Source organism: Erinaceus europaeus, chromosome 10 (genome assembly GCF_950295315.1).
Source record: "Erinaceus europaeus chromosome 10, mEriEur2.1, whole genome shotgun sequence".
NCBI lineage: Eukaryota > Metazoa > Chordata > Mammalia > Eulipotyphla > Erinaceidae > Erinaceus > Erinaceus europaeus.
Genome location: NC_080171.1, coordinates 103,513,343 through 103,529,783, shown reverse-complemented (window position 1 = coordinate 103,529,783; position 16,441 = coordinate 103,513,343). Strand labels below are relative to the sequence as shown.

Sequence of the window (16,441 nt, the reverse complement as noted above, 5' to 3'; positions counted from 1 at the left end):
TGGGGAGTTGGGTGGTAGTGCAGTGGGTTAAGCGCACGTGGCGCAAAGCGCAAGGACCAGCATTAAGGATCCGGTTTGAGCCCCTGGCTCCCTACCTGCAGGGGAGTTGCTTCACAGGCGGTGAAAAGCAACTCTCTCCATTTCTCTCTGTTCTATCCAACAACGACGACATCAATAACAACAACAATAATAACTACAACAATAAAACAATAAGGGCAACAAAAGGGAAAATAAATATTTAAAAAATAATAATTTTTTGTGTTGCTAAAGACACCATTGAGAAAATGAAAGACCAACACAGAAAATTAGATAGAATATTTGCAACTCATATATCTGGTAAAGAATATATTAATATTATTATTGTCATCTACTGGAGCACTGCTCAGCTCTGGTTTATGGTGGTGCAGGGGATTGAACCTGAGACTTTGGAGCCTCAGACATTAGAGTCACTTTGCATAACCACAATGCTATTTATCCTGGCAGACTTACTTCTATATAAGTAATACTCTTTTTCTTTCTTTCTTTCTTTTTTTTTTTTTGCCTCCAGGGTTATTGCTTTGGCTCGGTGGTACCTACACCACAAATCCACTGCTCCCAGAGGCTATTTTTTTTCCCTTTTGTTGCCCTTGCTTAATGCTGTTGTGGTTATTATTGTTGTTATTGTTACTGCTGTCATTGTTATTGGATAGGACAGAGAGAAATGGACAGAGGAGGGGAAGACAGAGAGGGGGACAGAAAGATAGACACCTGCAGACCTGCTTCACTACCTGTGAAGCGACTCCCCTGCGGGTGGGGAGCTGGGGACTCGAACTGAGGTCCTTAATGCCGGTGCTTGTGCTTGGCGCCATATGTGCTTAACTCGCTGTGCTACTGCCTGACCCCCTATAAGTAATTCTTTTTTTAAAAATGTATTTATTTTCCCTTTTGTTGCCCTTTTTATTGTTGTTGTAGTTATTGATGTCGTCGTTGCTAGATAGGACAGAGAGAAATGGAGAGAGTAGGGGAAGACAGAGAGGGGGAGAGAAAGACATCTGCAGACCTGCTTCATCGCTTGTAAAGGGACTCCCCTGCAGGTGGGGAGCCAGGGGCTTGAACCGGGATCCTCACGCTAGTCCCTGCGCTCTGTGCCACGTGCGTTTAACCCACTGCGCTACTGCCTGACTCCCAAGTAATTTTTATAACTTTTTTTTTTGTCATCACTGTGGCTTCACTGCTCTGAGCTTTCTTTTCCAGATGGAGAGATAAAGAGACAGAGAGAATGACCACCGGTTTGAAGTTTCCTCAAACGCAGCCAGGGCTGGCCTCAAACCTAGGTTGCATGTATAGGCAGTGCCAGGGGTTGAACCCAGGGCCCCACACATATCAGTCCTGTGTTCAACGACAGTCACCACCCAAACTACTGAACTGTATACCTTAGGTGGCTACAGTGTATGGCAGAATCTCTCTTCATAAAGCTGGCATGCTTATTTTTTAAAAAAATGCATCCTGGGGTAGCGGGCCATGTTACCATACTCAAGGACCTGGGTTCAAGCCTCCAGTCCTCACCTGGGGGAGGGGGCTTCACAAGTGAAGGAGCAGTGCAGCAGGTGTCTTCTCTTCTCTCCCTCTTTATTTCACTCTCTATCATAAAAGAAAGAAAAAGGATCCCAGGAACGGTGGAGTATGTCCAGGCATTGAGCCTCAGTGATAACCCTGGTGGCAACAGATAAATAAATAAGCCTCATACTCATTAGGATGGCTATTATTTTCTTGAAAAAAAGATGATGACAAATGTTGGCAAAGATGTAAAAATGTAGAACCTGTGTGCTCCACTGGGTAGAAACGTAAAATGCTTTCCCTGTGGAAACCAGTTTGGTGGTTCCTGAAAAACTTGAAAACTGAATCCTCACCTGATCTAGAAACTTCAGTTCTTGCACACACACCCCCAAATTTAAAGCATGGTCATAGAAAAGGTATCTGTACACCCATAATCACAGCAGGAACATTGACAACACCCCAAAAGTGGAGGAAACTCACATGCCCATCAACAGGTGGTCTAGTCACATGACAGAATATTAGCCAGCCTCTTTTTTTTTTTAAAAAAAGTTTAAATATTTAATTAATTTATTTATTGGATAGAGACAGAGAGATTGAGAGGGGAGGGGAAGAGAGATGGAGAGACACCTGCATCACAGCTTCAGCATTTAAGAAGCTGCAGGTGGAGGGCAGGAGCTTGAACCTAAGTCCTTGTGTACAGAAGCAGGTGTGCCAACACCTGGCCCCTGTATGAGTCAGTCTTATAAAGGAAAGCAGTTCTGACACAGGCTCCATGTGGATAAATCATCAGAACATTCTGCTGATAAGTCTGACACAAAAGGTATTTGCTGAATGATTTCCCTTCTGTGAAATACCCAGAGAAGTCAAATTCCTAGAGTCAGAAAGGAGAGGTGGAGTGAGGGGCTGGGGGCAGGGAAATGGGGCATTCGTGCTAATGGGGATGGTTTCCGTCTGGGGAGATGCAAAAGTTCTTGGGTGGAGGGTGGAGATGGCTGCACAACAATGTGGATGTGCTTAGCACCAGTGAAGAGTACTTTAAGAGTGAGTAAGATGGCAACTTTTATGTCATGTGTATTTTACCACAATAAAACAGCAGTGGGGGGAGATATGTGCCCCGTGGGAAGGCAGTCTGATGACACAGATGAAGAGCCATAAAAATTTGCCTGGCCTTTGGCGAAAGAATCTCACTTCTGGGAATCCAAACAAGGAACCTAAATGCATGAAAATGTTCATCAAGGCATTTTTTTAATAACAGGGGAAAATTAAAACCATAAGCATTTGATAAATTATACAACATAAATTCACTTGATGATTAAAACTACTGAAATAGCTGACAACCAGCCTATAATATATGGGGAGAGCTTCGATTAAAACGTTGTGCAAAAAATAATAATATTCAAGAAATAATATGGTAAACAATGGACGATCAGATCATATTTAAAATCCCCATAGGACCCCAGAGCCAGGAGAAAGCTCATCTAATAAAGCACATGCCTTGCCATATGAGAGGCCTGGGGTCTGAGCCTCAGTCCACGTGGGAGCACTATGGGGGGGGAGAGAGAGAGAGAGAGAGGGGGAGAGGGAGAGGGAGAGGGAGAGGGAGAGGGAGAAGGAGAGGCCACAGCACTGAAGCTCCCCCCCCCCCCAGCTAGAACCTCAGTGGCACAGAGGGCAAAGCAGCACACTATACAGGTGAGCTATTGTGCTGGAGCTCAAATGATTGCTAGAAATGAGAAGTTGGGTCAGGGAGGTGGGGGGGCACTCAGTGGTGGCATTGCGTATTATATATTGTAAGACACCAGTTCATTCCCTGGTGCCATGATGGTAAAAAAAAAAAAAAAAGGAAAAAGAATGGACAGAATTAAAAAAGACAACTAAGGGATCATGGTGGCTGTCTTCAGGGCACAGAACTATGGGTGACATTTCATCCTCTTTCCAATTGTTCCACATTTTCTCAAGAAGCTTGTTCTAATTTGAACATTGGAGAAAACAGATTTAAAAAAAAATTTTTTTTTTGAAAAGCAACTCCCTTGCCATATTCTGTTTTAAGATGTTTTTCAAAGTTCTGCTGCAGCACAGTTTGGCACTGTCACCCCACGTCCCCTAAGAGGAAGCATGTGTAGCCAATGGAGGCAGTGGCGGCTGGGGGTGGCCTGGTGGCAGCTTCTGTTCTGCACAGGTTTGGGCCCCAGAATCAGGCAGGGACCTGCCCCAGATGTGCAGGCATGGAAGACCATGTGGTGTGGGGGGCACCGACTCTTTGAGCAGCTGGACTCCTAGCAGGAAGGGAGCCTGCAGTTGCTTAAAAGGTAGCTGGCAGCAAGAAACAGCGTCGGAAAAAGGCAGTCAGTCACTGGATCACGCGCTCAGAAACAGCTTGGGCGTTCCCTCTCCCTTGCCCAGGCAGGAGGTGAGGGAGGATGCAAGGACATCAGAGAGGCTGGACAGGGACTTGCTGTGACAAGAGTTCATTAGCAGGGCCAAGAAAGAAACCCGATCTCCATTTTGTGATCAAAAGATTTTTTGCTCAGGCAACACAAAGGCTGGGGGAGAAACTGGTCCCAAGACCACTACACAACAAAAAGAGTGAAAATTTTTTATTTCATGTTCTTTCTCTTTCTCTCTTTGTTTCTCTCCTTCCTTTTTTCTTTATTTCCACTGGGTTTGCCATCCCTGGGGCTCAATGCCTGCACACTCCACCTTTCCCTATGACCTTTCTTTTTTCCTTTTCTTTTTGATAGAGGTTGAAAGACAGAGAGGTAGGAAGAGAGAGACAAGAGGGGAGAAATTACTTTACCCCATGATGAAGCTTCCTCCCTGCAGGTGGGACTGGGGGCTTGAACCCAGATTGGCACATACTAATATGTGCTCTACTGGGAAAGCCATCATCCTGTCTCCACATTTGCAGCCTCAGCCCATGCAGGCTCTGGCCATGTTCCCATCAGACAAGCTGAGCCCAGACCTCATCTTCAGCAGGCCAATTGGGGGCAATACTGCTTCTTCTCCTCTGAACCACCCAATGTGTTCTTCCTTCTTCCTAGAACACTGTTCTTTCTGTTCCTCACCTGCCTCACTCAACCTACTGACTGCCTCATTCAAGCCATTCTCAGGCTAGTGTGAAACACCCTTCTACCCCACCCCAACTGATGTCTCCTTACCCTTGCAGTGTGCCTCCAGCCTTCCTGGGCTGCTTCATCCTGTTCTGTGAAGACCCACCCATGTCCCCCCCTAGTCTGAGATCCTGGAAGGGTGGTGATGGTTGTGGGGAGATTGCCACTCCTTGGTGCAGTGCCTGGTGCTCAATAAATGTGTGTTTGATGAGTAAGTAAAAAGAAAGTACGATTTGTACCTTTCAGAAGTTTATGATCTGGTGAGAAAGCTGATGCATGCTAGTCTGACAGCCCAGCTGTCACACTCCCCAGTAAGCATTTAGTGAGCATTTACTGTATTTAAAGGTGCCTTGATGCACAATTATGGGTCTAAGCCAAAGTCATCAGCCTTGAACCAAGCCAATTTCTCTTCAGGGCTGATGACTTTGAGAAGGGGCTGCCCAGGACCGGAACATGACAGAGGCCACCCAAGCCTGCACCAAGACCTCCAAAACATGTCCCCTCTAACCAGCTGGGACATGTAGTTCGTCCGGAGTGACACAGGGCAGCCATAAAACCAAGCTGGCTCACATCCGGCACTGACCGAGCAGAATGAGTTCTGAACGGGGAGGCTTATTTTGGGAAAATGGAAACAAAACAAAGCCCTTTAATTGGAGCCATCTGGGAAGCAGTGGCCTGGAGGGTGAAGTGGAGCTGAGGGGACAGGGTGGGGAGCTAAGCTTGGAACTCACAGACAAGGCTGCCTGCCTGTAGTGGGCATTAGAACCAGGTGGGCAGAGCTGCTCCCAGACTGGCGGCAGGGATCACAGCAGCCCCCTCTCAGCTCTCCTGTCCTCTGCCATGTGCTCTTCTTCCTGGTCTCCTCTCCCACACTAGCTCTCAGCCATTTGGGGCTCAGGGAATCCCTGCGAGAAACTGGGGAATCTCCCAAACCATAATCCCAGACACCAAGAGAATCTGGCAGACTCCAGGCTGGGCCCACCACAGTTCTCCCATTTTAGGAACAAGAGTCTAAACCCTAAATATGGGTCCAGATTGTCAAGCTTAGATCTATGTGTTAAGAAGAATTCGAAAGACCAGTCTCTGTGTAAGGGTAGATAGCATAATGGTTACAAACAAACAAGCACTCTGATGGTATAAAGTCCAGTCTGAGTTGAGATGTGACTGAAATGCACAAAGTGTAAGTCTGTAAAGAGAGGTGGCAGGACACTCAAGACCTCTGCAATAAATTAGGGACAGATGAGGTGTTGAGTTGGATGGATGGAAAAGAGGACAACACACACACACACACACACACACACACACACACACACACACACACACACACACTTCCCCAGAGAATCCATACATGTGATTAATGTTGAGTTCAAAGACCTAAGATGGGAAGAACTATAACTAACATCCAAGTGTCTTATTTTGTTGCATGGAGAGATGGGGATAGTTTTATGGAATATTTTAATTTTAAACATAAGAAATTTACCATCTTGAGGCTGGAAAAATAGCTCAGATAGTGAGTGAAGGATTTATATGTTCCTGGTTTGATCCTCTGGTGTTGTATATACTGGAGTGGTATTCTTTCTCTCTGCCCCTGTCTCTGTCTATCTCTCTCTCACACACACATATACATACATGCACACAACACATTAAACTCTATTTCATATGAAGTAAATTATTATTATTATTATTATTTTGCCTCCAGGGTTCTTGCTGGGACTCGGTGCCTGCACCACAAATTCACTGCTCCTGGAGGCCATTTTCCATTTTTGTTGCCCTTGTTGTTGCACTAGTTGTTGTTTTTTTATTGTTATAGTTGTTATTGTTGTTGGATAGGACAGACAGAAATTGAGAGAGGAGGGGAAGACAGACACCTGCAGACCCGCTTCACTGCTTGTGAAGCAACCCCCCTGCAGGTGGGGAGCTGGAGGCTTGAACAGGGATTCTTATGCCGGTCCTTGCACTTTGTGCCATGTGCGCTTAACCACCTGGACCCCTACAGTTCTTTTTTTAAAATAAGAAATTGATCACTTTGATCATTTATAATTTGACCGATATAATTTTTTTTATTGTGAGAACAAAAGAGCACTGCTCTTCCACCTATGCTATTCTATTTGCTTTTTGCCTTTTATATATATTTAAAATATTTACTTAGTCTCTTTTGTTGACCTTGTTGTTTTATTGTTGTAGTTATCATTGTTGTTGTTATTGATGTTGTCATTGTTGGATAGGACAGAGAGAAGTGGAGAGAGGAGGGGAAGACAGAGAGGGGGAGAGAAAGACAGACACCTGCAGACCTGCTTCACCGCCTGTGAAGCGACTCCCCTGCAGGTGGGGAGCCAGGGACTAGAACTGGGATCCTTATGCCAGTCCTTGCACTTTGCACCATGTGTGCTTATCCCGCTGCACTACCACCCGACTCCAGGCTTTTATATTTTAATGTGGTACCAGGAATGAAACCCAGGGCCTCACATACACCAGATACGCGGTCTCCTGATAAGGGACCTTCCCAACCCCTCTGGAGGATTTTTAAACACACACTTCACTGGGATTAAGTACATCCACACTGCTGTGTAATCATCACCACCACCCAGCTCCAGAATTCTTTTCATCTTCCCCAGAGAAAACCCTGTCTCCATCAAATAATTCTTGCACTATCTGCCAGCACCCCTCACCAGTCCCTGGCACTCACCATTCTACTTCCTGCCTCTAACGATTTCGCTTCTCTGGGGACTTAGGGTAGTAGAATTATACAACATTTACACGCCTGTGTCTGGCTTATTTCATTTATCATTTTTCATCCACACTGTAGTGTGAGTAAGTGTCTCCTGCCTTTAAAAGACTGAATCATATTCCATTTCATGTTTAGATCCCATCTTGCTTATTTATTCATTAAAGAGCACTTGGGCTGCTTCTGCTCTGGCTGTTGTGAACAACACTGCTGCCAACACACTGCTTTCTCTTTCAGACCCCAAATTTGAGGCCCTGGGTGATGACAAGGGCTGACATTCAAGAGGCTGCTTGAGGTGCCCCCATCAGGAGTGCAGGAAGAAAACTGAGTGAAAGGTAGATAACCAAAAATAACCACCCTTCCACTGAGAATACCACAGCTAGGGGCTAGGCAGTGGTGCAGGCTGTTGAGCACACACATTACCATCCACAGGGACTGGGGTTCAATCCCTGGTCCCAATGGCAACAGGGAAGGCTTCACAAGTGGTGAAGCAGTGCTGCAAGTGTGTGTGTGTGTCTCTCTCCCTCTCTATCTTCCCCCACTCTAAATTTATTTCTGTCCTATCAAATAAATAAATATTAAAAAGAAGTGGGGGTCGGATGGTAGCACAACAGGTTAAGTGCACATGGCGCTAAGCACAAGGACTGGCATAAGGATCCCGGTTTGAGCGGCTGCAGGGGAGTCGCTTCACAGGTGGTGAAGCAGGTCTGCAGGTGTCTATCTTTCTCTTCCCCTCTCTGTCTCCCCTCCTCTCTCCATTTCTCTCTGTCCTATCCAACAACAATAATAATAACAATAATAACCACAACAAGGATAAAACAACAAGGGCAACAAAAGGGGAAAAAAAGCCTCCAGGGGCAGTGAATTCGTGATGCAGACACCAAGACCCAGCAATAATCCTGGAGGCAAAAAAAAAAAAAAGTTGCAGCTTATAAACTGGGGGTTTATATCTGGGTGGTTCACTCATTTATGCATTCATTCACTTGCTTCCTCATTTGCAACAGGAAAATATGTGCAGCCTTACAGTATTAGGCTCACACTCCAGCTCCACCATCTACACCTCTATGACCTTAGACAAAATGCAGAACCTCCTCCTGCAAACCCCAACCCTCGCCCCAGGTTTCACTGGACAAGTGACTTGAAAATGTCATGCCCCAGTTTCTCTGTCTGCAAAATAGACATCACAGTAGCCGAGCTTTGTGGGCCAATGCCTGCAGAGCACTTTCAACAGTCCCGGGTACAAGCATCCATACCACTGGATGTTAGCTGTCTTCCTTCCACTCAGGGGCTGCATGGTATTTACCAAACACCCCCATGCAGGGGGCCCTGTTCCGGGGAGGGCAGTGGGGGACAGCTGTGAAAACAGGCATTCTCTCTGGCACAAACAAAAACCAGATCTAGACTGTGACCTCAGGGAAATGGAGGGGTTACAAGAACACAGAGGCAGGCCCCCTGCCCAGTCAGAGGTGGGGGCTTCCTGGGGGTCATTCCATCTACACTGGGTGTGGCACACAGTAGGTGGGCTGGTGGGCTGTTTATGAATGAGAGAGGAGCTATCCAGAAGGGCAAAGGGCAGAAGCTCAAGTACAAGCAAAGGCAAAGGGAAAATGAGAGGGTCAGGGAACATTCCCAGGAGCCCACGAGAGGCTGTTCATGCACTTCGTGGGGTCTGAAACTTCCCACTCATGGACCAAGTCCTAAGAAACCTGCAGCCCAGCAGCCAGGCCAGCTGGGCTCCTGCACCATGCAGGGGTCTGCTTCTGTGGGAGGAGGCTTGCCAGGGCCCTGCCTGAGCCCCTGACCTGCCTAGGGCCAGTGTTCCAGCCAGAACCCCCAGGGAGCAGGAAGGAGGCCACCAAGGCGCTAAGCCCAGCCAACCCAAACACGATGGTTGCCCACTCAGCAGGAAGATGCAGTTTAGTCAGTGCTCTGGAGACCCAGCAGGAAAGGTCCCCCTTGCCCAGCCACTCCCCACTCTGGTCTGTCTAGGACCCAGCGCCCTCTCATTCCCTCCAGGTTGGCTGTCTAGGCCATGCAGGTCTCCAAACACACAGAGTGGCCCCTGGTCTCTCTAGGCCTGTCCCCCTGATACAGACGTTCTTTGCTCCCTTGTCAATACCTGCCACCCTTCCCTTCCTAGTTGCAGTCTCAACAAGACTTATCTCCTCTGAGTGTGTCCTCAGTGCATTGAGCCTCATGTACATTATTCCTTGGTCCTATCTGTTTTCAGGGAGTAGGGGTTAAGGGCTAGGGACTGTAGTCGTAGCCAGAATAGCCAAGGCTCAGTATATAGGGAGTGGTGACTGGATTAATTTGGGGCAGAATCCAGCTCTGGCACAGGGCAGCTATACCTGAGCCTGGGTGGGGGGTGGAGGGAGAGAAACCCACCTACATCCGCCTGCAAGTCTTTCTGGTTTTCCAGGAGATTCTCAGAAACCCAAGACAGAGGGCAAGTGGATCTCCCTCTCCCTACTGACCCCCAGCCAAGGGCTGTCCAGTTGGACTGCGATCAGCCCCCAGTGAAGCACATTTTCAGAGTCTTGGTTTCCCTAACCCTAAAAGCATAGATTGTACTGTGTTGGGGTACTAATGCAGTGGGGTTCTTACATGAAGAAGTGTTACTGTCTCTCACCCCTGAGGACTCCCTACCTCCCCCCTGCCCCACCCCCAGCCGCTGCCAGGCCCCAGCCTGCCCCCTTGACGTGCCTGTGTGGAGGGCTCAGAGCTGCCAGACCCCGCTGCTGCCTTTCATCCCAGACAGGAAGGCTCAGCTTAGCGACAGAGGGATTTGGAACAGATGTCCACAAGCTCACAGGGGGCTGGGAAAGTAACGACCTCCATCCCAGGGCTGACTGCTGCTCCTCCCTCCCTGGTCCCTCACCCCACTCCTTCCAGGAGGTGAGGAGTCAGAGCCACAGCTCACACTCCCCTCCCATGAGCCAGACCAAGAAGGGGACAGAGCTAGGAGAGGGGGGCCTGAGGACTGAGAGGAGGGACCCCCAGACCACCTTGTCTAGTAGTGGAGTTTGCTACTAGGACATGCTGGCAGCCCAGGCCAGTTCTGCTCTCAGGATTAGGCAATGCCTGGCTTAGGGGAAGCAAACCCGGGCTAAATGGAAACTGCAGTCTGGGGCTACAGTGTCTGGGGAGGCAGCTAAAGCAGCACGTCTCCACCCCCTGTTGGGGGCAGCCCCAAGGGGAACCTTCGCCTGGAGCTGCTCTCTGCAGAGTGCCCTGGTTACACACAAGGCCCCCTAAGCACTGGATCCTGCACAGTCACCTCAAAGGTTCAGTCCCAGTGACAGCACCAAGGCGTCAAGTGATGAGTGTCTGCCCACTGAATGGCCATGCTGGGTCTGAGTCCTGGGTCCTAATGTTTGCCTAGTCTGACTTCTAGGGTGGGCCAGGGAGAGCCCCAAACAGGGCCCAAAGCATAGGTGGGGAGGAGGTGGCACTGTTATTCATTCATTCATTCATTCATTCATTCATTCATTCATTCTTTGTTCACTATATAAACACTTCTAGCATGCCTTCCATATGTCTGGTGATGTACAATGTGATTGAGACAACACTGGCTCTGTGGAAGAAGGAAGACACAAGTGTGTGTTTGAGTGTGTGCACGCATGAGATATGTGTACCTTGAGCCTCAGGTTCCCTGGTTCCTGAAGCATCATACTCCCCTGCTTTAAGGCTCCTGGGAAGAGTTCCACAAGGCCACACAGCTGAAGCACAGGGCCTAATCCACAAGCACTGGGTGAATGGAAACTACCCCCCTAAATCCAAGACCTTGGATATTTCCCTGGCCACAGACCCCCACTGGTCTGCTTCCAGGCTGAGCCCCTTGCCTGTCCCCATGTTCCATGACACATGTAACACATCAGCCAAATCCACACCCCCGTCACAGAACAGCGTGTTTCCCCACACCCCTACCCACCCTGTCCCAGATTCCTTCCCCTGTGGCCTTGGGGTCCAGCCAGCCCTGTGCAGACAGCTCCCCGTCTCCCTCCCCCACTGGTTTCCTGTTGTTGCCTGTCTGGAGACCCTGCCCCATCTAGGGCTTCTGACAGGTCAATAGGAGGTGACATTGGAGGGCAGAGCTATGGCTCACCAGCTAGGGCATATGCCTTGCCATGCATGCAAGCCCACATTCAATTCCCAGCACCATATGGAAGTACCACAGGAAGGGAGGAAACTCGGTGTTGTGGTCTCTATTTATCTGAATGAAGTGGGGGAAACCAATCTTCATGTGGCAAATCACGGATGTTTGAGGTCTTGGCTCTTTTTTAGAAAAAGGAAGAGGATGGTGGAGGAAGGTGGGAGGATGAGGAAATAGAGCAGGAGGAAGGAGAGGAAGAAGGAGAAGAAGGCTCTTAGATTCTGCTAGGGGGACCCAGAGTCTTCATGTTACCTTCCCCCAGCTCTGTCACTAAGAACTGGGAAGAGCCAATGCCATGGCTGGGTGGAACCCACATCAAAGACCTTATGGCCTCTTTATGGACCTTGGATATATACACAGAAGTATATTCAAACTGTCATCTAACAGCTATGTACCTCTGGGAAAACACTTAACCTCTCTGAACCTCACTTTTCTCATCTAAAAAAAGGGGGGGGGAGGGATATAATCCTATCAATTCTTACCCAAAACTACTGGGCTCCATATATGATTTGGAATTTATTATTTCTTGAAATTGGAAAAAAAGTTAACCTGGGGCCAATGAGAGCTTGTCTGGTAGGGCATCTGCTTTGCCACAAGCACAGCTCAGGTTTAAGCCCCTGGTACACCACATGGGAGTACCACGGCACAGCACAGGGTGGGGAAGGGGGAGACGCTTGGGTGCTGTACTCTCCATCTCTTTTGTCCTAAGTGAAAAAGTAGACCTGGAGCAGTGAAGACCCACTAATAAGACAAAAAGAAGAAGGAGAAGGAGAGGGAGAAGGAGAGGGAGAAGGAGAAGGAGAAGAAGGAAAGAAGGAGGAGAAAAAGAAGAAGAAAGAGAGAGACAGAGAGAGGGAGAGAGAGAGAAATGGAGAAAGAAAGATGATCAAGGCATTATACTGTCTATTGTGTTAACACCCCGTGGGTCTAGGGCTGCAGACAGTACTCATAAGATTTCAGTAGCAAATGTATGACTATCCACCCTAACTAGGATCCACAAGCTCTATAAATAGCCCCAGGTTAGGTTTAACAGCCAAAGCGAGTCATAAACATACATTGAGCTTTCAAAGCTCTGGGAGCATTGGAACCCACATTCAAGGAAACATGGACAGATAAAAACACCCACTCCCTGAAAGGCACTAGGAGACTTCAGCAGAGAAAATGCTCAGCTCAGCACCAGGCACATCTAGAAGCCTCAGGTGGACCTGGCTTCCCTGTCCTTGCAGTGAGAAGACTGAAGACTGCCTGGCTGGGTCCCGCCTCTGGATTCTGACTCCTCAGGGATCTGGGCCTGGGTTTGGGTGGAGGGAAGCTTGGAGAGGCCGTGCCATTTTGCCCAGCTAACCCGCCAGGGGCATGAAACTTGACTGCCTTACTTGGATGTATCCCCATGAGGTAAGTTCTCCCAGGCATGATCGCTGTGAGTCCTGTTCCCGGAAGCACACCCAGGGCTGCACACAACCCCAGGGGTTCCCCGGGTCCCTGCAGCAGACCAGATGACCCCAACCAGGAGCCCTTGCCCTGGTGCTGGACTAGCTCAGCTTAGCGACTACTTTGCCTAACAACTCTGGAATATGTGACGGTGGAAGTCAAACTCCAGATCTCACTTTGGAAAGCCCTCCCCCAACATTACAGTGTCCCGGGGTGCTTGGCGTTGCAGCAGGCGCCTGGGAGATGCCCAGGCTGGCTCAGCCCCGAGGGGTGCGGCACCAGCCAACCCTACCAGCTCTCCTCCGGCCAGGACAGCTAAGAGGGGAGCAGGCGCTTACCGAGGTTGAGGGTGATGTTGACCGAGGTGGGGTACTGCACGCCGAAGGCCATGGACGGGCTCTGCCACCAGGTGCTCTCGTCCTGGCTGTGGAAATCTGTGAGGTAGGAGGCGTTGTGGTGGCGCGCCGGGTCGAGGGCATCGCAGCGCTGGCACTGCGCCCCCGCGCCCTGCGCCCCTACGTGCGGGCAGAAGTCCTCGGGGGGGCTGCCGCAGGTATGCGAGGCCTGGGCGCGCCGGCCGAACGCCGCGTTCTCGAACTCGGGCAGGCAGCGCTGCGCCAGGCCCGCGCCGTCGTAACACGCGCCCATGCCCGCGCCCGCCGCCCGCGGCGCCAGCAGCACCCACAGCGCCAGGCCCCGCGCGAGCGCCGCTGCTGCCATGGTCGCGGCCCCGACGACGCTGCGCTGCGGGCCGGGTGCGCCTGTCTGCCGCCTCGTGCGGCCGGTGGGCGCGGACAGCGGGGGCGCCAGGGCCCGCCTCCCACCAACCCGCTGGGAGGACGCGCGCCCTCACCCCGGGCGCTGACTCCACCTGCTGGGCGTGCCAGGGAGTGCTGGGACCCGCGGGGCTTCTGCTGAGGTGGGGGAGGGTCCCAGCTCTTTGTTTTTCAATTTATCTAATCATATTTTTAAAACTTATTTTAGTGAAGAAGAGAAAGAGGTGCCAGAGCTCAGCTCTGGCTTATGGTAGTGTTGGGGACTGAACGGGGGACCTCAGAACCTCGGGCACGAGTGTTTTGCAGAACCATGATGCTGTCTCCCCAGACCTCTGTCTCAGGTCCCTGAGTTTTCTCACTTGCACACTGAGGGTGGTGGTGAGCTAGTTCATTCTCGCTTTGGTAAGGGTTCAGAGGCAGCCTGAGAATGAAAACTGCTCAGCAGAGCCTTTCAACTCCTGAGATTAAGAAACAGATTTATCAAAGCACAAGGACCGGCGTAAGGATCCCGGTTCGAGCCCCTGGCTCCCCACCTGCAGGGACGTCGCTTCACAGGCGGTGAAGCAGGTGTGCGGGTGTCTTTCTCTCCTCTCTGTCTTCCCCTCCTCTCTCCATTTCTGTCTTATCCAACAACAACGACATCAATAATGACTACAAAATAAAACAACAAGGACAAGAAAAGGGAATATATATATGTAAAAGAAACAGATTTATCTCTGATATAAGCCAGAGACAGAAGAACAGAAAGGGAAACTCAAAGCAGAATCTGAGCTTGGAGTATGGCACAAAAGTAAAAATATCTGGGTTGAGGGTGAAGGTAGATGTTCACTTCACTGTGGCAGGTGGGGAGCCAGGGGACACAGACCTTTGGTGGTGGAAATGGTGTTAATAAAAAAAAAAAGAGGAAGAAAGAATCAGATTTAAGTTCTTTCTCCTCCACAAAAGAAAGCCACCCTAGGGGCTGCCAAGGAGGTGGTGCAGTGGATAAAGCCTTGGACTCTTGAGCCTGAGGCCCCCAAGTTTGATCTCTGCCATTGGATCTTCCATAGTGGTATTTGGGCACTCTGACTGGCTGGTTCTCTCTCCCTCTCTCTCTCTCTCAGTGATAAATACCTTTAAAAAGACAAAGTCACTGCAGGCCTGTTCCTGATCTTTCCATAACTCAGTTAACCCTGCAGAGTGCCGCTGTCTATGGTTTCTCTCTGCCTTCTTCCTTTACTTTCCAAGAATTTAATTATGTATATATATTTATTTAATAGCCAGAATACTACTCAGCTGTGGCTTGTGGTGGTGCAGGGGATTGAACCTGGGATTTCAGAGCCTCAGGGATTAGTCTCTTTGCATAACTATTGTACTATCTACCCCTGTCCTCTATGTGATTTTAAAGCAGGTTCTAGCCAGATATTTGTGACCAAGGGTACCTGGTCTCATCATAAATGTCACCTCAGAGGATTTTGCAGTTGGTATACCCTTTAATTCAGCAGTATTCTTGTATCAATGGAGGCCAGAGAAGTTACTCAATAAAATAGATAGTCCCTCCCAGAAGCTGACCTGGTAGAGGGCATGCCTTGCTGTGTGCACAGCCTGGCTTGGAACCCTGACGTCACATGGGGGCACCAGTGATCACTGCAATGAGGGGAGCTCTGGTGCTGAGGTGTCTCTCTCCCTCTCTCTGTGTCTCTATATATCAGAAATAAAAAGAATAAAAAAGTTAGCCTGGGTACTTTGGCATGTGCATGGTCTAGCTTTAAGCCCCCACCATGCTGAAGTAAGCTTTGCTGTTGTGGTCTCTTTCACTTTCCCTCTACCTTTCTGCCTGTCAGAAAAAGAAGAAGAAAAGAGAAAAGTCAGCCTCTGAGTGAAGAATTTACACATAGGAGAGGTCGCTGGGACCACCAACTGAAGCAAAACAAAACGAAACCAATATCAATATTCCTGCAGTCATGTAAATAATATAAGTTCTTTTTAAAATTAAAATATCAATTTAGGATTAGGGAGATAGCATAGTGGCTGTGAAAAAGACTTTCATGCCTGAGACACCAGAATTCTAGGCTCAATCCCTGGCACCACCATAAGCCAGAGCTGAGTAGTGCTTTGGTTAAAAATAAGTAAGTAAATAAGTAAGTGTAATATAATTTCAAGTTGAATTCTGATAATGTTTGAGGGATTTCTTCAGTCACCTTTCTTTTTCCCCTGCCAGGTTGTAAGTATGTGTGTGTGTTTGTTAAGGCTTTATGCCTGCATGTTCCACCGTTCTTGGCTGACCCCCCCCCTTTCATAGGGGGTGAGAAACAGAGTGAGTAGGAGAGACACCACAGCACTACTCCACTGCTCTGTGATGCTTGTTTTGTGCAGGTGCTCTCACATGGTGGCTGGTGACTCAAACCCAGGTTCTTGTGCATGGTGTAGTGTGCACTCTACCAGGTGAACTATCTCCTGGCCCCATTCATATTCTCTTTAGTGGTTAAGAACATGATTGCAGTGGACTCATTCAACTCCTCTTCTCCAGGCTGTGTACCCATCCCAGGTCAATTTCTTCATTACATACAGGACGCACCATGCCAGGGACCATCAGACTTTTGGGAGCCCATGGATGTATTTTCATTTCTTTTTGAAATCAGAAGGGGGAAAAATGAACTTTTTTTGTCAAAGAAAATGTTCTTATACAGGGCTTTGCCTTTACATCAGTGCAGGTATACAGCATAAT

At 49.0% G+C, this 16,441-nt stretch overlaps 1 protein-coding gene across 1 annotated transcript in view; it reads right to left on the bottom strand.

The window, feature by feature from the left end:
- Window positions 1-13,744, bottom strand: part of LAMC3 (laminin subunit gamma 3) — a 72,123-nt gene extending 58,379 nt beyond the window's left edge. Inside the window, exon 1 of the mRNA XM_007530323.3 lies at window positions 13,297-13,744. Coding sequence (XP_007530385.2) covers window positions 13,297-13,678 — 382 coding nt within the window. The 5' untranslated portion in view covers window positions 13,679-13,744. The remainder of the gene's footprint in view (window positions 1-13,296) is intronic.
- Between the last annotated feature and the right edge of the window lie 2,697 nt (window positions 13,745-16,441).